General features: G+C 49.4%; 2 protein-coding genes and 1 long non-coding RNA gene across 3 annotated transcripts in view; 2 read left to right on the top strand and 1 right to left on the bottom strand.

Annotated features, from left to right (window-relative positions):
• LOC139051362 (uncharacterized) overlaps positions 1-20089 on the top strand; it is a 144651-nt gene that overhangs the window by 108968 nt on the left and 15594 nt on the right. The gene's annotated exons all lie outside the window — the stretch shown is intronic.
• Positions 6607-11005, top strand: LOC135911393 (uncharacterized). The gene is made up of 6 exons (XR_010567311.2): positions 6607-7131; positions 7230-7277; positions 7969-8077; positions 8422-8521; positions 8914-9068; positions 9534-11005. It is a non-coding gene; the product is annotated as an uncharacterized lncRNA (long non-coding RNA).
• Positions 11152-13739, bottom strand: LOC139051256 (putative nuclease HARBI1). The gene is made up of 3 exons (XM_070528257.1): positions 13022-13739; positions 12807-12948; positions 11152-12355 (listed from the first exon to the last, which is right to left on the bottom strand). Exons 1-3 carry the CDS (start codon positions 13562-13564, stop codon positions 11865-11867), a joined length of 1176 nt encoding a protein of 391 aa, XP_070384358.1. The 5' UTR covers positions 13565-13739; the 3' UTR covers positions 11152-11864.

The following is a 20089-nucleotide window of genomic DNA, read 5'->3' as shown; positions in this document are numbered from 1 at the left end:
ACGATGCCTGCATTATTGTAATGTCACGTGCTCTTCAGAGGCCTCCGTTAGCCATTACATGTGCCCTCCTGGAGCAGTACTTGTAAAAAAAAAACAATATATCGTCACGATTACCAAAGCACCCCGCAATGAAAAAACTGCCCTGTTGCCAGGCATTGCTGACCGCACACAGCCGGAATGGCTGTGTGCGGTCAGCAATCTCTCACGCGCCGGCCGAACAAAAGTATCCTGCAGGTACGTAAATGAACCCACGAAACCACGTACACATACTTTCACGCTGTCAACACCTGAAACTTTGGTAATTACGCGCGTGTTTGAATACACCGCGTGCTGGCGTCGTGAATCAGCAACACGAACTCTCAACGTCGCGCGCTTTACGCCTTAATTACGCCTTGAATAATGGCCTTTTTCTCTATTGCTTTCGCAATTCCGACACGAAATTCTAAAGGCCAGTTACCGACTGACGAAGAAAGATCTCGATTAAAAAAAACTGCTCCGCAGGGCTCCAACGAACTTTTCTGCGGATTTCCTCCCGTAGCGTGTTAGCCGTCGTCTGCTACGGCAGGCCCAGCACCAGCGGCGCCACCGTCGAGGCCGCGCCGAGCGGAGGAGGAGGGAAGCAAATGGCGCTACTTTGGTAGATTGAGGGGTTTTACGGCGGGGGACTCGTAGCCGTGCTGGCCTGCGCCTCCGCTGTCAGTTGGTCTCGGCGCCCCTTTTAACGCGATAGCGTTAAGGAGCTCGTGTCGCAGAAAAGCCGGTGTCGTCGGCGTCGGTGTCGGCGTCGGCGTTTGCGGCGTTGACCGTGAGCGATAAATCACGGCAGGCGCTTCATAAATAAAAAGCAACTTCCAAGATTGGCCCGGTGGGAATCGAACCAGGGTCTCCGGAGTGTGAGACGGAGACGCTACCACTCAGCCACGAGTTCGATGCTTCCAAGCGGTGCAAACGCGCCTCTAGTGAATGCGGTGTTGCCTTCGAAACGAGCCGTGGAAAGTTATAATGCGGTGTATATCGGTAATTATGAACATGTAACGTACAGAAGTCGCAATTACACGAGTTGCGAAGTGAATTTCCGCTGCATTTCTTCTGCGCTTTCCGCACACGCAGAGCCATCTTGCGGCAAACACAGAAGACTCCCTCCTCTCAATGTACGGCGCTGCCCCGACAGGAGGCGCGCCGCGCCCGCATTGGGACCACTGCCAGGCGCGTCGCGGGACTCCCTCTCCCCTGACGACGCTTCGCCGTGCTCCCGGTTTAGATTACTATCTATCTCTCTGCCCGTGCCGATCACGACGTTTGGCTGGCGTAGATCGTTTCCCCTCCGAGACACCGAGTTCTTTGGTTCGTTCCGTTCGCTCAGACGCATGTTTCGTTGACGCGCCGAACGCTGCGTTGCTCGACGCTCACCGCGTGATAGGTGGGCGCTAAGTCCGATGCGGGGCGCATCGTAAGTGATCGCTGTGCCGTAGCGCATTGTCTTATACCCCTTGGCGGGTCGACGGGAACGCTGTCGCGTCCCACTCTTGAATGCGAAGCTTAAGCGTCCTCCAATTTTTGGAGTGTTCCTCGCGACAATCCGTAATTCGAGGGCGAGATGCAGTCGGCAGCGAAAAAGAAGACGGAGCTTTGTGCCCGGATGTGATACTGGGTACAAGAAAACCACAGAAAAGGTATCTCTTCCGTGCCCCTGCCTGCAAACAAGCGTTTGCCAAACGGGATCGAGTGGTCCCAATGGTCAGGCCAGGCTCATTGAAGCTACAACGTCGAGGTTCCCTGCAGAAGTCATGATGTTATTTTAACATAGTTTTTCTCTCAAAATGGTGCATGATTGTTCTCTTTGGTATCATTCCCGCAGACGTTGCAATGTCCTGGAAGCCACTGAAAGATATATTTGTGGAATTCCTGAGGCCATATCTTCAGTAGGAATGGCATAAAAAGGGGCAGCAAGAAAGAGGCCACCCTTGATGAAACTCTTCCGTTTCTTGATGAATGAAAAGCTCACTCCAATGGGCTCGGCTTTCTTAATAACAGTACTTCTGAGGGGATGAGGATGACCATCCATTCAACAAAACACCTTCTAAAGTACCTTACCGAAAATGCTGACATCATGTACATGATGACTTCGAAACTGAGCCAAAACCGCCTAGAGCAATGTTTTGGCGTTGTGAGACAAGCGAGTGGGGCAAACAATCATCCTACCCCAGCTCAATTCATTGTAGTCATAAGGTATGTATTCGTGCAAGCTTGGTAAATAGTACCAATGTTTTGCAGAAGTTCGGCATGCTTAAGTAACAAATGTTGCTTGTGCACATCCAGGTGTCTTAGCCTCTAGAGCCTCACAAGGAGCCCCAAGGACGGCAATGTGTCGTCGGATGTCCTGGAGTTATTTGTTGAAGAGGTGCTGGCTGAACAAGAAAGCCACAGTGAAGACAGCGTGAATTAAGGCTGTGCCAACAGATGCCGTGCAAGTGGCTGTGGACCACCAAAGTTATGTAGAGCACCGGCTTAAAGTTTATTACATTGCAGGTTATGTGGCGAGAAGGCGTATTTTGCCCACACATTGTGAAGACTGCAAAGCAGCATGTCTTAGTGATAAAGGCAATATCCCCAGAGAACTTCCATCAGAGGCATCCAAAGAGCGGGACCTTGGGGGCATTTTATATCCCCCAGAATCGTCTTATAAGCTGGTAAATGCCCTTGAAAAGAAACTCACTCGTTCATTCAGTGTAACACGCTTGCATGCCAAATCTGTGGCCGAAATATTGCAGTCAATTCGTGATATGCCAAAAATTGGTTGCCTGGACCATTCTGCTACGCTGACAGCCTCAGTTACACGTTTTCATTGCCTCACAAGGATACACTTTTTGCTATAAGGTGTCAATCAGCAGGGCAGTGAGAAGAAATGGAAAACACCGAAATCTTGTGTGTTGTTAAGTTTTCACTATTTTTTTCCTCACTTGCAAATAAACGATTTCATGACCAGATCTGTTGCTTCACTGTCTGCAGTCATGGGAAATCGCTTATATGAGCGTCAAAATGACATGCTACAGGTGTGTAAGTGCAGACAGAAAGTGGCTTGTAAATACGTCGAGACGAATTATCAGGTAATGTCTCCAGATTAAGAGATTAATGTCTCTTAATCTGGAGACATTACCTGATGCGCATAGGGTTATTGACTACTGTGCGTGACTACGTCATAGGGTGATTGTATAGGGTGAATGACTACTATGCGTGCGTCACGCTTAAGGTGATTGACTGCGCTGATCTAGAGGACGACGGTCGCATTTTCAGGGAGCCGAAATGCAAGGCGCCCGTGTGCCGTATGATGCCAGTGCGCGTTAAAGAACCCGAAGTGGTCGAAATTATTTCGAAGCCCCCCACTATATCCCTTAACACCCCAAGCCGCTTCACGAAATGTGCACAGACAAAACGCGTTTGAATCTCGATACAGTGCGAACTGGGCCCGCAAAATTTCGCAGGAGTAATGATGTGGTCTGACGTAAGATCGTTTTCATGATAAATATTTATTCTTTGACGCTCGCAGAAAGCGCGGGATATCTGAAACGGGCTCACTTTCACTTCGGTTCTAGAGATGCAGACGACGCGAGGCTGGCGAGGCGCTCATTTCGGCTGGCTGCTTCCCGCGCCTCGGTCAACAGCGCCGCCCCGCGGCGCCGTGTGATCACTCCAAACTTCCCAGCTCCGGTCGGGTTCGGCGCCTAGCAGACGAAATGCTCGGTTGAAGGATGATTGACAGGAGCGTGTCGTCATTTTGACGTCACCAAAAACGTGGCCGCGCCCCGCGACTGGCGACGTCGGCACGGAGTAGGCCAATCGCGCGCGCCGGTAACCGAACGAACGCGCCGAACAACCATCTCCGATCGCGCCCCTATCCAGCTATTGTTCTAAGGCCAGCCGCAACGCCAAGATCTACGATTGTGAAGACCGAAGACGGCTGTGAAGTCTGTCGCACAAGAGAGCACCTGCGGGAGGCAGCACCTCAACCGGAGCCAGAATCAACTTCGCAGGGGCTTTCAGAAGACTACCTCCAGCCTGGACAACAGCAGTTACGCAGGAGCACAAGATTGCGTCGGCAACCCTGTCGATACCCGTTGCCAGCTGAAACTTCCAGACCTTCTCATCATTAAAGGGGAGATGTGGGCATATCACGTTGTCATCCTGGTTGCGCCCCGACTGCTAACACGTGACGTCTCCGTCACCGATTTCCAAGTGTACTTATATCGCTCCCTCCCATGAACAAAGCACTTTCGTTACCGGATCGCCGGCCTGCCATCAGCGTATGTCCGGCACTGCGGCACCGAGCAGTAGCCTACCATGCTGCACGCCTCGACAGGCAGCCGCTACCTATTATAGTGCTTTCAAATATTGTCAAGCAGACACCCAAGGCGGGAAAGCCTCACCACTTAATCAGAACCACAGCGCAGGTGGGACTTTTAAACTTTCGTTTTCATCTCGCTTCGGCGCTGCCGACGCGGCCGCTGTGTCCACGTGATCCCTTAAGCTACGTCACGCCGACGGTTGCGCCAGCTTTTCCAGTGGCGGATTTACGAACTCGTGTTTGTGCTGTGATGTCGCTCGTAGTGACACCTGACTTTGATAATTATTCAAGGCAACATCTGTTATTCGTGTAATGTGTTGCTTAAATAGACTAACTAAAGTTTAGAGAAATAATAATAAAGTCCAGCGTCCGTCCATGCTTAACGCCTTTTCCTTGTGTGCGCGTCTTTTGTGTTTCGCTGGTACCCCCTTTTTCAAGTTAATGAAACACACGAACCAAATGTCTGCGTGTTTTTGTTTTACTTCGCACCGCAGCAAGAGAGATGTAGTTCCGTTTCGTCTGCTGATTCCCACATCGTGCAGTCGCGCGCACAGACACCGAAACTGTCATTTTCTACTGTCTTCCAGCGCGCGATCATGGTCTATGATCCACTTGCGTCTGCCTCGGTATTCGTGTAGCAGTGACTTATACCGCTAGTCAGCTGTCCTGTGCACAGAGCGCAAAATCGTGCGCTGTGCGAAACGAGACAATAGGAACAGCTCGCGGGCGACGCCGCCAGCGGAAGTGCGCCGCGCCGCAAAAAAAAAAAGCGAGGAAAAAAAATGAAGGCGGGCCCGTGACATATGGAACATGCGTTTCTCCGGCTCCGGTATGGGAGAACGCAGGGAAGGAAAATTTCGCTTGCGGAGGCTAGACGGGGCACGTGAAGAGAAGTGTCTCTCTTGGCAGTGGCGCTCGCCGCCTGAAATCATGGGTTTGCGGCACTGAGATATTTCTATCCTGGCTATTAATGAACCGATTTGAAAACTTCTTGCGGGAGAACGCCCCCTAGAGGACGCGTAACAACTTCCAGCGTATAACCAAAATTTGCTATGTGGCCTGATGAGGGGCTCTTTAAAGCTTGTTGGTGGGATAGTTGGTTCTGTCATAGTGTAAAATAACAGTGCGAAAAGACGAGGACGAGAAGGCAACACGCACAGCGCATGTGTGTGTCACGTTTTCATCCTCGTCTTTTAACGCTATTCATTCATTATGTCTCTAAAGCAAGCAAGAGTGGGAAGAAAGTACACACATTCAAAACACAAGAAACAGTGCATGCCCCAGCCAGAAGCACCACAGAACCAACAAAGTGAGATGAACAGGGAAAAGGCGACCGGTTCATGTGCACAGCCTTTATCTCGCTTGTGTGCTGTGGTATCCTCACATGTGCTCTTGGGACAAAGGAACGACAACGCAGTAGTGCAAACAATCACAAGGGCATTTATTGAACCTTTCATAGATCAATGCCTGCTAGCCAGTTGCTATCCACAAAACATGCCCATGGGCGCGCGACAAATCTAGGAAGTCCGACTCACCGCGACCGGATAACGAGCAAATATGTTCGCCCCATGCTGGACACCAACGCCTGGTCGTTCGCGCGTACGGTCACGCGAACGGTGGCGCGTCCGAACAAGGCCTCGCGCGACGGTCTCGCAGAAGCATGGATCGGCGCACGCGCGGGACGTCCGCGCCGCTTGCCGAACCCTAGCCGAAAAGGAAGAGCCTTCTCCTTTCCGCGCCCAAGTAACCCCGCCGTTAGGTGACGTTAGCAGCGCAACACTCGCGCAATCTCTCGTACTGCGCTTCAACCATACCGACTGCCGCGGGCACCAGGCCACGCGGCGAAGCCAGATTGCAGGAGACGGGAGCTATGCGGGAAAACAACATATCAGGGGACACATGAGAGTTGCGCATCCCCACAGTGCAAGCAGCCCTCCATTTTGCTGCGCACTCAGTGACACATACTCAATGACCCAAGTCGGCAAGATGTACATTGAAGGGCAGCACAAACCCAGTGCATTTATGGCACAGCTCGCTGAGGGATTGGTGTGAAAAGCATTCATTGAAAAGCGGTATACCTACCCTATTGCAAAACCCAGTGCGCCGGATTATGGGCCCAGTGCAGCGCGCTGGATGCTGGGGCGCTGGGAAGGCGCAGCGTGCTGGGAGGCACTGGCTACTCGCGTGAAAAACAGCTCTAGCGCGTTAAATGTGCGGTGCCTGGACGCCGTATATATTTTTTTGAATACAGGGGCGCGATAACGTAACTCTATTCCAAACAAAAAGTGTTCCAAAATCCGGACGTCAAAATGACGCGACAGTTTCTGCGTATGGGGGCGGGAACCAGCGACGTTTTTCAATCTGTCCAATCAGCAGCCTCCATCGTTGCCGGAAGTATGTTTTGCTTGTTTTTTATTTGCAAAGGGACCGTATAGCAAGTGACATAAAGACATAAACGTCTGATAAAAGAACAATTGTATGTCGCTGAGAGTAAAAGTGTTTTGTAATCTTTTAACGCAAGAGAAGTTGAAGCGCACTTGAAAGTAAGCACAAATATTTTAATTTTTTGAGTCATAGCCACACACGTGCCAATTCCGCATCCAATCCATTTCGCTACGCACACTTAAGATGGCGGCTACGTGAAAACAGCTGATCGGTCCTGTGGCCCGCACTTGGTGTATATTTGTCCGTAACGTGAGTAGTTGAAATCTTGCCGTACGTGGTACTTTCGCCCGAGAAGAATTCTGGAAGCTGTGAACATCATGAAGACTGCGAAAGCGTAGTGCTCGGTGAGTAAACGCATCATTCTTTCTTGTGCTTAGTGACTGAGCAGTACCATCTGAGCTGGGTGATCGCATGGTGTTCACTTTTGCTTTTATTCGCATAGGATACGGAAGAATCGATGAAGGTTGGAAGGCATCTCAACAGATAGCTGGTAAGTAAACGTTTTCTATAAACGATCGCAACTGTCTCCGAATGTAGTCATGATTTAAATCGAGGGTGGTCTGTAAGAGAGGCTCATTTTTGTTTCTTTGCCACACACTGCTGCGCAGTGATCTATTCCCCCGTGCGGGCGGTACAGATGCTTCTGCTGGATATTCGCACGAGAAAAGTTTTTTTGTTGTTGTTATTCACTTGTGTTAAATTTAACGTGGCATTTATGGCGTGATAAAATAACGACACATTAAATGAATGTAACCGTTATGTTTTAACGACGAATTGATATCTGAAACGGTACGATTTGTTGGTATTAATTCGCTGCGGTCCGGCGAAAATTGAGCGCGAAAAAGAAATGGCGGAGAGCAGCAACAGCGCGCGCGTTTCGGCCGCGCAGGCCGCTATGCTAGTGGAGTTTATGGAGCAGCATCCGTACTTGGCGAGAGGCTCCACCAGCCTCTCGCCAAGTATGAGTGCTGCCCAAAAAAGGGGACTATGGGCAGAAATTGCCGCTGCCTTGAACGCTGTCGGGCCGGCAGTTAAGATAGCCCGGCGCTGGCGCCTGTATTGGGCGCGCATGGCGTACGAATGTAAGAAACTCGCGGCGCAGGTTGGCGCCGAAAAGAGGTGAGCCCGCGACTAGCAACGTCTTCGGAACGTATAAGCTGACGGTGTTCATGCACTTGCAGGAAGACGGGAGGTGGAAAGTTGGGCGGCCTAGAGGGTCGAGTGATCGCCGTGCTCGCCCATACCGGCCCAGCCTCCGCCCCTGCGGATTTTTTTCACGGCGATGCTGAGGTGAGTAGCAATGTTCGTTGCTATGTGTACCGATGTCGGGCAGTTACACCGTGGTGAATATTTTGCCGTTGTGTGCTTGTGTGTGTATTCTTACAATTCAACACACATGCCAGCACATGATATCCGTACTTTGCAAGAACGGAAATGCTGCCCCACTGCTGTTAGAAACACCCTGTGGTGGATTTCATGACTCGTTAATCCGAAAAGCATTAGCGACGAGTTGTCAAAGCTCCAAGGCACTAGTATGTCGCATGATGGATTAAGAATTGCGTGATAAGTGAAATAGACATTGCAACCAGTTGATGGAACTTAATCACATTATGTCCTGTACTTTATTGTTCCAGGAGGACAGTAGTAGTGAGGAGTCCGCTGAAGTGCCCCCTGCCCCACCAGCAGCTGCGCGCGTCTCGGTGGGCACGGAGCCGGGGACCAGTGGCACTGCACGTAAGGCACTTCAGCAGCTATTGCAATACGAACACATCACTCCAAGCATTATCTATTAAGAGCTTAGAAACAGAAATTGTGTATTTATATTATTTGCATGGCAAAGAAGAAGTGCCTGCCTAAGGGTCGCTGCAAAATGGAACAATAATGTGACTGTTAACATCATTTGTAATGCAGCGTACAAGCTGAAAGTACTATCAGTGTAGTATTTTATGATGGTGTAGTGCCTTTTTGTTTATGCAAATTGACTGTTCATTTTGTGAACGGTGTGTTGCCGGAATTATTTTTCTGGGCTTCCACCTGATAATGAACCAGTAAAATGTCTATGCAGGATGGAGCGAAATTAGTTTTCTTAACAGCTGTTTACTGATTTTATTTTTACGGACCATCAGCTCGGCAGCAGCCCCGCAGGCCACCCCGACTTCAGGTCCTCACGGACGCCGCATCAAGGACCGCCGCGGACTATGCCCGGCAGAGCCAGTTAGCTGAGGCGGCAAACGCGGAGGCCGCAAGCTTCCACCAGCAGTTGCTGCAGCAACATCGGCAGGTGCGTACAACTTGGCCGGGTCATTTTTTGAAGAGGTGATTAGGGCACATGGTAATAATGTACATTACAACCATGTTACACATGAGAGGCATGTGTAGTCATTTGGCTCATTGGCTCATGCACGTTTATACATCTCCTTTGAGGTGTTCTTTAACACATAGCAACTTACAAAACATTTCCATGGTTGCATGTATCGCGACAGCATGATCATAATTTGTTTAACAATTCAACTAGTCACCAATACTGCCTTCTGACAGGCAGAGGCAGCTTGGTATGATTTGTTACGTTTCACACGTTTTTAACATAACAGACCATGTACGTTTGCACGGCCATTTGTCATGTCATATGTGAATGATCTCGCTGCCCTCAAGAGTAACCTTGCTGAAACTGCAAGACTTGCAAACAGTGCAAATCGAGCATTTACATTGCATAACCTGTAGCTAACTAAGTGAATTTGTTTCGCAGCTGGTGGAAGAGCAGCGAGCGACGCGGCAAGTCCTCGAGCAGCTGGTGGCCGAGATGCGTGGTTCGCGAGAGGCGAACACCCTCATTGCGACCACGCTGCGCCAGCTGCTGGCTGCCCTGGCCGACCTGCGCGCGCCGCCTCAGCATTAAGGGGCAGCTTTTTTTTTTTTTTGCCATATCATCCTTTAGTGCTTTGTTAGGTACAAGTGTCACCTATCTATGCATGTTTTTTTTTTTTTTATGCAGCACTAAAGGATGATATGGCTGTTTTCCGTAATTTCTGTCCCTAATCATATTTTTTTTTCCAAGGTAATTTCTGTCATGTTTATTTTAATATCTAGTGCAAGTTTCGCGTTTCTGTTCATTACCGTGTTTTTTTAGTGTGTCATTTAGTCATTTTGTGTAATTATCTATGTTCTATCTATCTATGTGTAATTATCTGTCATGTTTATTTTAATATCTAGTGCAAGTTTCGCGTTTCTGTTCATTACCGTGTTTTTTTAGTGTGTCATTTAGTCATTTGGTGTTTTTATCTATGTCCAAGTGAGACGGTATAAGGTATATTTACAATTTTTGTCATATTTTTGCGTTTCTGTTTTTTACCGTATTTTTTTCTCCAAGTTCATTTCATGTGTATTATTCTTTGTCCAAGTGAGACGGTATAACTTATATGTACATTTTTTGCCGTATTTTCGTTAGGTGTTGTTCACTTTTGTTTTGCTGTTACTTATATGTTTCAATGTGCGCCGTTCTTCCACGGAAGATACACTGTGCAATCACTTTTACGCCAACTATGACATTGTCTCGCACACATACAGGTGCGCTTTATAACTACAATACTGTGATAACTGGAAATCATTTTTCATGCTATATGTATGTCATGTTTGCAATGTATAACCATTTGTGCCTACGCAAAGTAGCCGAATTGGTATTTTTGTTAACACCAAGTGTACACACCCGAGCAGCAGGAAACGAAAGAGCGCTTTATTGCGAGAAGCATGTGTGTTTATACACAGGCAGGCCAGGCTTGCACATGCGTATCAATCTATACTTGATGATGAAGCCACTGGTCACACCAAGCACCTGTTACCTGTGGTGGTCGCTGTGATATTTCAGGTGTCCTTACCTATGATAGCAATACAATCTAGTCCCCATTGTAGTTGAGCACAGTTTGCGACGTATGTAACAGAGCCATCGATGTGGCCGCTATTTTGACATTCGCTGCCAGGCTGGTCTTGCAGCCGTTATATGAAATACCGTTTTAGTGCCAAGCATTTTCTCACTTGTCGTTCCTTAGAAGCATGTCATGGCTGCTTTATATTGTGATCTTATTACGGCACTAGTCATTGAAAAGAAACTGTTTTGTGCTACAAACATGCCAACTACATAATAGAGAAGAGATCTTTCTTGCTGTTAAGTTGCTGGATGAAGAAAAATGGTTGTCTGCGAGTTCAAAAAAATGTCATTATGCTCGTGTCATATTTATGCAATTTAACATCTGCCACCGGCCCAGTGGTAGTGCACTGGGTCCCATGTAGTGAACATCTCACGGCTATTTTGGCGCCATGAAGCCATGCTCTGTGTACTTGTCTGTCATTTGCTTTGATGAAAGACGGCATTGAAGATCGATCACATGGTTTTATTTACAATGCAGATATAAATAAACGATTTTAAACAATGCAAGTTGCACTTGAAATGAATATTTACAATTTGTGTTCCTTCAATTTCAGAACTATTTGCATATGTACACTCTCCCAAGGGAGAATAACGCGCTTGACATGCCAGGCGATCATTTTCGGCATAACTTGGCCTTATGTCAAGGAACTATGCGGTGGCTGTGTGGCAAAACAGCGCAGGGCCTACAAGGTGCGTGAGCACAGTACACATGGTGGAGCGAGAAGTGTTGTGCTTGGCAGCAGCCCAAATAGGAAGCGAGGAGGCGAAGACCAACATCCTCCCATGCACAGTGCAGATGGCGGTGACAGTGTCGGTGATGACAGAAGCAACAGCAGCAGCAGCAAATCATTTGGCGAACCCCAGCTGCCCAGAGAAGTAGCTACAACATTCTGCTGATGAACACAAAGTGTTCTATCCACAGGTACTAAATGAAAGGCTCTCATGTAGTGTCACAGTGGAATGATGCAATCATCTCCGGTAGTGACAGCTCACTGGCAGAGGACACGTGAAAACGCTGGTTATGATTGAGCACATTCTATAAAAAAAGCAGCACGCTATCCACTAATTGCACACATTTCTTCACATTGGTTCCTGCTCTCTATTAGATGTGTAGACAGCGGTAATAAACATCTGCCTGCAGTGTCAGGCACATGTTTATTGCTGCTGTCGGTGCTGCTGTCGACGCAGCCGCCTTCGCACCCTTTGCAGGTATCGCTGGTGCTGCTGCCGTGTCGTGCCAAATGAGCTAATAACATTATCCCGGGCAGCACAGCCTCTCATGTACATCATGCGTGCTGCCCTCACTTGGGGAACTCTCTGTGGGGAGGGGTTGCCACTTTCATCGTCACTGCTGCTGTTGCTGCTGTCATCACTAACATCATCCGACAACACGTCACCTTCATCAAGACACAAGTTGTGCAACACTGCACATGCTGCAACGATGTTGGCAGCGCGCTCTGGTTGGTAGTGGAGGGCGCGGTACCGCTGAAGGCAGCGAAAGCGGCTCTTCAGAAGCCCAATGCACCGCTCCACTACGGACCGCATGGCAGCATGTGCAGTGTTGTACCTGCCTTCTGCAGTGTGTACGGGAGGGTGGCCTGTGACTGGGGTCAGGAGCCATGGTTCCAGGGGGTAGCCGCTGTCACCTGCAGGATCATAAAAAATGGTATGAAATCTGCACAAAGTTTAGTAGGCGAAGCATGGGTCATGTAAAATGCACCTACTACAGAAAGGCTGCAATAAAGAAATATACAGGCTGAGCACCTGGCCCAGCTGTGATCACAGATAACAATAGCTGGGACACAGCATCCCTATTTGCAGCAAGGCAGCTTTTTGTGTAGTCTTCATTCACAAATGACTGTCGGTGTAAAAAAAGAATGTGACAACGTGTGCACTGTACACTCACATTAAAAATTAGTTTAAAGTAAGGTTTGTTGTCACTTCATTTCGTGCGGATACCATTGGAAAATTTCTACATCTCGCCTATACTTAATAACCTGACTGTAACATAAGGGGTTCGGGCTTCAATATTCTCTTACGCCGCGAGCACGCTTTGCTGCCAGAATTGCAACTGTACAAAATTTTCCCGCTGCTCACCGAGGAGGTGTTCGCCGGCCTTGGCAATATGCCCCTCCAGGAACCGACGACGCAACCACGTAGTTCTCCAGACGTGGGCGTCGTGGTCTGACCCCGGTCGCAGAGGGTCGATGGCGAGGATCCGCATGCCTGCGTCGCAGATCTGACGAGAGCGCGCACAGCATAAGCCACGCGTTGCGATCACGGGCCAATTAGACAAAAATTAAGATACTTACGAACATTGTGTTGAGGGCGTAGTACCCTTTGCGGCACATGAATGCCGCCTTCTGCTCGCCCTTCGGTGCGATGATGGCTATCAGGCTGCCGTCCACGCATCCGATGACGCCGGGAATGGAGCCGCGTCGAAGGAACCCTTCCTTCACGGCCGCCTTCTCCTCCGACGTCCTCGGGAAATGGACCCACTTGTTGCGGGCCCCGGCGTGGACGATTGCCTCCGCCACGCGTCGCACACACTTGCTGACCGCAGGCTGGGTCACGCCGATCGTCTCCTCGCTCCCTACCGAGGCCTGAAAGCTGCCCGTTGCGAAGAATCGCAACGCGCACAACACTTGCCGCTCCACCGACAGCGCTGAAGTTCTCACGCCTCCGAGTTCCTCCGCCACTTCGTCGCACAGCCACCGCACAGTTTCTTTCTTCAGGCGAAAGTGCCGCCGAAACTGATCGTCTGGCATGTCAAACGCATCCTCGGGCTCTCTCCTCCCGCGCCCGCACAGAGGAGCCGCCGCCGCCGCCGCCAAACAAACCACGAAGGCCGCCATTTTTTTCTATTCCAAACGGACCGGGGCACTCACCGGCTATTCCACGAATTTGCCGGGTTTGTTCGGCATAATTTAGCATAATGTGTGCGTAAACGTCACTTTGACGTGGCAGTTTTTGTGCATTCCTGACGTCGCTTGACAGGCAGGAAAAATGGGCGCGGCCTCAAAAAATTCGACCAATGACCGAGCGGTGTCGGCCATGTTGGAATAGAAACAAAACGGAATAGTTTTACGTTATACCGGTCCAGAAAGCAACAAGGAGCGTTTTAGTGCAATAAAAAAAAGGAAAAAACAAAACTGCTACGACCAGGATTCGATCGTCCCACCTACAGATCCCAAGCCCGACACCTTACCGCTACGCCACGCCAGCTTTTTTTTTTTCTTTCTTTATTGCCGGTCATTGGCCCGGATAAAAAATACACATTCACAAATTATCAAAAGGCACACACACAATATGTTAAAAAACGACCGCAGACCTTGTGCGGCCGCGCTTGTGCTAAAACTCCCTTATCGCCAATAATAATTCCACACGTAGCAACCACTCTGGGATGCACTCCAGCAACTTTTGTTCCTCTACAAAGTTTCGTATGCTTTCTTTAAAATACTGGCGAGCCGCTCTTGCATCGAGATCGGTGTGCCTTACCGCCATTCTACATTTCCAAATACTATGCAGGGCCATAAGCATGATCATATCGAATGGGGTACCATCATCACTTTCTATTGGCAAGTAGCGAATCCCATACGCATCTAGGGGGAAATCTTTTTTGATTGCGCTGGAGCACATCCCAGAGGAAAACAGCATCCCAACAATACAGAAAAACATGTTCAATTGTCTCCTGCCGCCTGCAAATTGTACAGTGAGTGCCCGAAGGAACAAAGAACCCTCTTTCAGCCAGCCACGGTTTGACAGTCACCGTTCCGGTGTGCAATTTAAAAAAGAACGTCTTATCGATCTAAATAACCGTGAGGTTCGCTTAAAGCTGCACTGGTTGCTGCACGGCGTGACCGACGAAGACATTCGTGTGGCCCTGACACCCTACGGGAAAGTGTTGGAGGTGACGCGGGAGAAGTGGCGGGTGCAAGGCGTCACTGAAAAGGGCTCGACGACTCGCTCAGTTGGACTGCAATTGCATGGCGACGTCAAAGTCGACGACATTCCACACCAGCTCAAGATAGCCGGAGAGCTGACTCTCGTCGTTGTTCCAGGCCGCGCTCCGCTCTGTCTGCGCTGCAAGAGCACCGGGCACATACGTCGGGACTACAAAGTGCCGCGCTGCAGTCGTTGTCGCCGCTTCGGCCATGAGGACGCGGACTGCCCAAAGACGTACGCCAGCGTGACCGAACCAGTCCAGGCAAACGACGCATTGGACCACCTCATGGATGAGGCAGACTCCGAGGAAGCAGCTGGAGTGGGCCAAAACCCCACTACCCAAGATGGTACGCCGAACACTCCACAGGACGCCCTCCTTGAAGCACCAGGTAAGCCCGAAGCCGGGCTTCTGCATGAAGTCGTGGAAGAACGGAGCAAGAAGGCTGCTTCAACTAGTACCGGCCACACTTTTTCCGGCGGAGCTGTAGAGGCTACTCCCGAGGAAGTACCGATGACAGGCATCAATAGCAACAGTACCAGTGCGACCGCAAAGCGGCCCCACGAAGCAGGCGAAAAGGAGAAGGGGCCCAGCGCCCTCGCAACGGACGAGCCGCCTGCGAAAACGACTCCCGTGCGGCGTCTTCGACGGAACACTTCGACGGAACGCAAGACGGCGGAAACGCCGCCTTTGTCGCCCTGAGGTCTGCACCATGACAAGGCACCCAGGAAGAAAGCGCAGTAGTGAGGTGAGCGTCATGCCCCCGGGTTTTATGCGAAGCATATTACGAGAGCTCAACCCAGCTCCTCAGGCGCGGCGGTGTCGCCTTCAATACCACGTGACACCATGACGTCACGACAGCGGAGAAACGGCGCTCCAACTCGCGCCGTCGCTCGCGGCGTCGCCCCCCGCATCGGACGCGGTGAGCGTCGAGCAACGCAGCGTTCGGCGCGACAACGAAATGTGCGCCTGAGCAGGCGCCGCACGCCTGAGCCGACGCCGACGACACCGGCTTTTCTGCGACACGAGCTACTTAACGCTGTCGCGTTAAAATAAAGGCTTGTATGCTTCGCATCCTGGGCTTAACCTTAGCTAAGCCACAGCCATTTTATTTCACCACCTCGCAATGATGTCTATGGATTGGTCTTTTTGTGTGGCCACTTTAAACGTACGTGGGCTTGCCTCAAGGAAGAAGCAAAGTCAACTGTACCGACTAGTTAGCGAACATGACCTGGACATTCTAGCAGTGCAGGAGACGAAAGTCGAGGGCGACGACGAAACCGGGGGCATGGTGCGTCAATTCTTAGCGCGATACTGTGCTATAGTGAGCCATGCTGTGGGAACTTCCTCCGGGTGCGCTTTGTTCATCCGACATAGCCTTGGAGCAAAAATAGAAGCAGTGACGTCATGCCCGTCAGGTCGGCTTATTGTCTGCGATTTTTTATTATCGTCATTGGAATGGCGTGTTATTTGTTTGTACGCGCCGAATGTTGCTGAGGAAAGACGCAGATTTTTCGATCAGCTAAAACAGTATACTCAGTGTAATAGGCTCCTCATTATTGCCGGTGATTTTAACTGTGTTCTTTCAGCCCGTGATAAAACAAGCGCTCGACCGTACAAGGATGCAAGCACCATGGCCCTTAGCGATATAATAAGGGACGATGGTTTGGAAGACGTGGCTGAATGTCTCGGTGGTGGGAGGACTACGCAGTACACCCACTTTCAGGCAGCCAGCCACGCCCGTCTTGACTGAGTGTATGTGAGCCTTGATTGATACCCCTTTGTAAGGAGTACCATGTGAGTGCACTTTCATTCAGTGATCACTGCTTGGTCAGCTTTTTAGTAGCAACCACGAAAGAAAAGAAAAAGGGCTTCGAGTGGCAACTATGGAAATTGAATTCGAAATTACTAAGCGACGAAACGTTTACAGCGGACGTAATGAAGCAAGTTGAAGAAATGAACGCTGTTGGTAACACGACATCTGGGGAAAAATGGGAGAACTTCAAGCAGGCGGTTAAAATCAAGGCTTTAGAGCGTGCGAGCGCTATACGCAGAGAAAAAGGAGCAGAAGAAAAACAGATGCGCCGGAATCTAGAAAAATTGATCAGTGAGGAATGTAGGATGCCTGGCATGTTCATGGACGATATTCGCACACTGAAACATAAAATAGAACAGTTCGATATCGAAAGATACCGCGGTGATTTGGTGCGGGCAAGGGCTGAAAGGCTGATAATGGGAGAAACACCGTCGAAAAGAGCGTTAGGCTCAGAAAAGTGGCATGCGCGCCGCAATCAGATAGCGGAAATCGAGCATCGCGGAAAAGTCAGCGACGCAGCAGAAGATATTGAGCGTGCTTTCTTCGAGCACTACAGTGGTTTGTTCACCGACTGCGCAGTCGACGTTGCTCGTTTTAAAAAGGACTTTTTGTCGTTGATGCCAAGGCTAGATGAAAGTATGAAAGAAATATTGGAGGAACCAATTTCGGAAGAGGAAGTGAAAGGTGCTATTGAAAGTATGCATCCGGGGAAGTCCCCTGGTCCTGATGGTCTAACCTCAGCTTTTTATAAATATTTCAAAGGTGCGATCTCACCAGCCTTAGCGGATGTATACAACGAAGCCTTCCAGCTCAAAGTATTACCCCCGTCCTTCTCATCTTCCCACACTATTCTTATACCTAAGTCAGAAGCTCCCGTTGCATTGCGAAGAGTAACTTCTTACCGCCCAATTTGTCTCACTAACGAAGACTATAAGATAATGATGAAAATCTTAGCAAAGAGATTGCAGACTGTCATTGCGAAGCTTGTGGGGCCGCATCAAACGTGTGGCACTAAAGGCCGCACTATCTTCTCAAATATACTACGCAGTATCCTCGAACGTTGCGATGTATAATGGGTGCACGAGTATAGGAATGCTCCAAATTGATCTCGAGAAAGCGTTCTACCGGGTGCCTCATGACATTCTTTTGTGCATTCTAGACTATGTGAATTTGGGTAGAATAATTAGAGAGGGGGTTGCCATGGCGTACCGGGACTGCTCGACGCGGCTTATTGTCAACAAGGTGTTGGGAGCGCGAATCCAAGTTAAGCGTTCGGTGCGTCAGGGCTGCCCTCTCTCGCCGCTGTTGTTTTGCTTGTATATAGAGTCGTTTTGTTTGAGTGTCATGGAGAATGACTGTGTCCGCGGTTTTAAACTGCACGAGGTTAAAGTCCGCCTGTTGGCTTATGCAGACGATATTGCTGTGTTTTGCACTGATTTGGACAGTATAACACAGGCTGTCAAATGTGTTAAAAGTTTTTGTGCTGTGAGCGGCAGCGCGGTAAACTGGGGTAAGTGCCTGGAATTCTGGCCCGGGGATTGGCGGGCGACCCCAGACACTTTTGCCAACATGAGTTTCGTTACGACTCCGGTGAAATACTTGGGTGTTCCCCTTCAGTGCTACAAAGACAGTGAGTCGTACTGGAGTAGTGAAGTGGATAAGCTGCGGGACACAGTAAACAAATGGAATGGCTGGAATTGGTCTATGTTTTCTAGAGCCACAACTTGCAACATATTTTTAGTGAGCAAACTTTGGTACATCCTCCAAGTCTTGCATTGCTCAAGGGTAAACATCCAAAAAATTCACCTGGTATTCGCAGTGTTCGTGTGGGCATCGTCTTGGGAGAGATCAAGTCGCACCAATTTGTTTCTTCGAGTTCGAAATGGAGGACTTGGATTGTCACATTTATTTTTGAGACAGGTAGTCAATCGCTTTTTTTTCTTCAGGGACGCAAAAAACCCGTTCTTATACACTGTTTGCCAACTTCGCCTGGGCAAACACTTGCCCGATATGGTTGTCTCAGTGGGCAGATTGCCAGGGGGTGTTTATGGTTTTCTACGTGAAGTTGTGGTTTCATGCAGGTTTCTGTCAGCGCGTTTTTCTCTTCAATATTTGAGTGAAGTCAACCGGAAAAAACTGTACAAGGACCTGTGTGATGTTGTTCTTCCTGTGCCTTTATATCGGTCTCTCTACGGAGCAGGCCATGGGCACAATGTTCTAAAGCGCGTTAAGGCGATGCTAGTACCGTCAGGCGCTACGCCACGCCAGCAGACGGAAACACGAGGATGATTTAGCATGTCAAAGCCGAGAAGCAGTTTGTTTCGCAAAGCTATACGTCTTGTACAGGCATGGTTGATGCGCTATCGCCCAGCAACTAAAACTCACGCCTGTACCAGAAAGAAAAAGTTGCTGTCCGTATTCAGCAGTATGCTTGGAAGTGCCACAACATCTATTTTCACTTGCGATTACTATTTTAACTTCGAAAAAAGTCCTAAATGAACCGCCGACCCGGGACGGTGTATGGGCTGTTACTGCCGATTGCGATAGCCGTTTCTTGTTCTTCACGCAAAGGATATGCAACGTTTCCTTAGTTCAGTGATGCCTTTCAGTCAACACGCCTGTCTAGTCATATATCTTCGTCAGAGAAGCGCAGGCTAGTGCTGGGAGCCTTCGACGATAGCGCATATACCTGTGTTCATGACGCGTCACATCAGCGGTCATCGCTTCCTGTGCTGGCACTGTACACATGAAAAAATTGTTTATTTAAGAACACCGATGCGAAAGCTTAAATATATAGTGATTTATCCTTGTTATATTTCTTGATACCTGAGCCTAGACGCGCCGATAGCGTGAGGACAGACTCGGCTGATACGCTAGGCCTAAGCTTCGGTGGGGACCGATCTCGGCGCGGGTAGCTGGCGAAAGCTAAGATGTGCGTACTTTAGCCTCAAAACTTTTTTAGTACAATAGGGAAAGTGGAAGCGCACGGATCACTTCAGCTTTGTTATCGGTGCGATAATATAATTCAGCGATAAGCTTCGAACTCGGGGTCCGTCGCGCGTCTGAACGACTTCTGCATTTCATGTCCACTCCACAACACTGCGACAACGGCGACTATTCCCAGTCATACGTTACGTGCGAACTACTTAAAAACGCGGCGTCCTCGGCGTTTACGTGGTTTCGTTCAAGAATTTAGCTATCCGCCCAGTCAAAAGGGAAAATAAAAAAAAACGAAAGTGATTTTCAGTTTCAAATGTGCATGAATAAACATGGGCAGCTCACGCACCTTTATTCCAAGCGGGGACACGAAATAGGGTTTTATAACCCCAAGATATAGCGTTATTTAGGACAAGAGACTAGTATCAAGCGATAAAATCGTATAAATTAAGTATTTAATATTCAGCAGCGCTCCTCCATGCGTACTGTAACCAGCGCGGCACAAACACAACCAGCGCAGTCTCCAGTGCGAACCAGCGAACTGCAGCGAGAACCAGCGCCTGTACAGCACAAACCAGTGCGCCCCAGTGTCATGGCAGTGGATCCACCGTCTCTTCCACTGGGACCCAGCTCTTATCCAGCGTTCCCACTGGTGTCCCTGTGAGTCCCAGCGAGTGCCAGCGT

This window comes from Dermacentor albipictus, unplaced genomic scaffold (assembly GCF_038994185.2).
Source record: "Dermacentor albipictus isolate Rhodes 1998 colony unplaced genomic scaffold, USDA_Dalb.pri_finalv2 scaffold_11, whole genome shotgun sequence".
Lineage (NCBI taxonomy): Eukaryota > Metazoa > Arthropoda > Arachnida > Ixodida > Ixodidae > Dermacentor > Dermacentor albipictus.
This window is presented reverse-complemented; position numbering and strand designations above follow the sequence as displayed.

Bases quoted from the DNA above. Each gene is read 5' to 3' on its own strand.
- LOC139051256 (XM_070528257.1), bottom strand. From the start codon at position 13,564: ATGGCGGCCTTCGTGGTTTGTTTGGCGGCGGCGGCGGCGGCTCCTCTG. The intron at 12,949-13,021 runs GTAAGTATCTTA...CGCTCTCGTCAG, and splicing joins ACGCCCTCAACACAATGTTC to ATCTGCGACGCAGGCATGCG. The intron at 12,356-12,806 runs GTGAGCAGCGGG...ATGATCCTGCAG, and splicing joins GGCCGGCGAACACCTCCTCG to GTGACAGCGGCTACCCCCTG.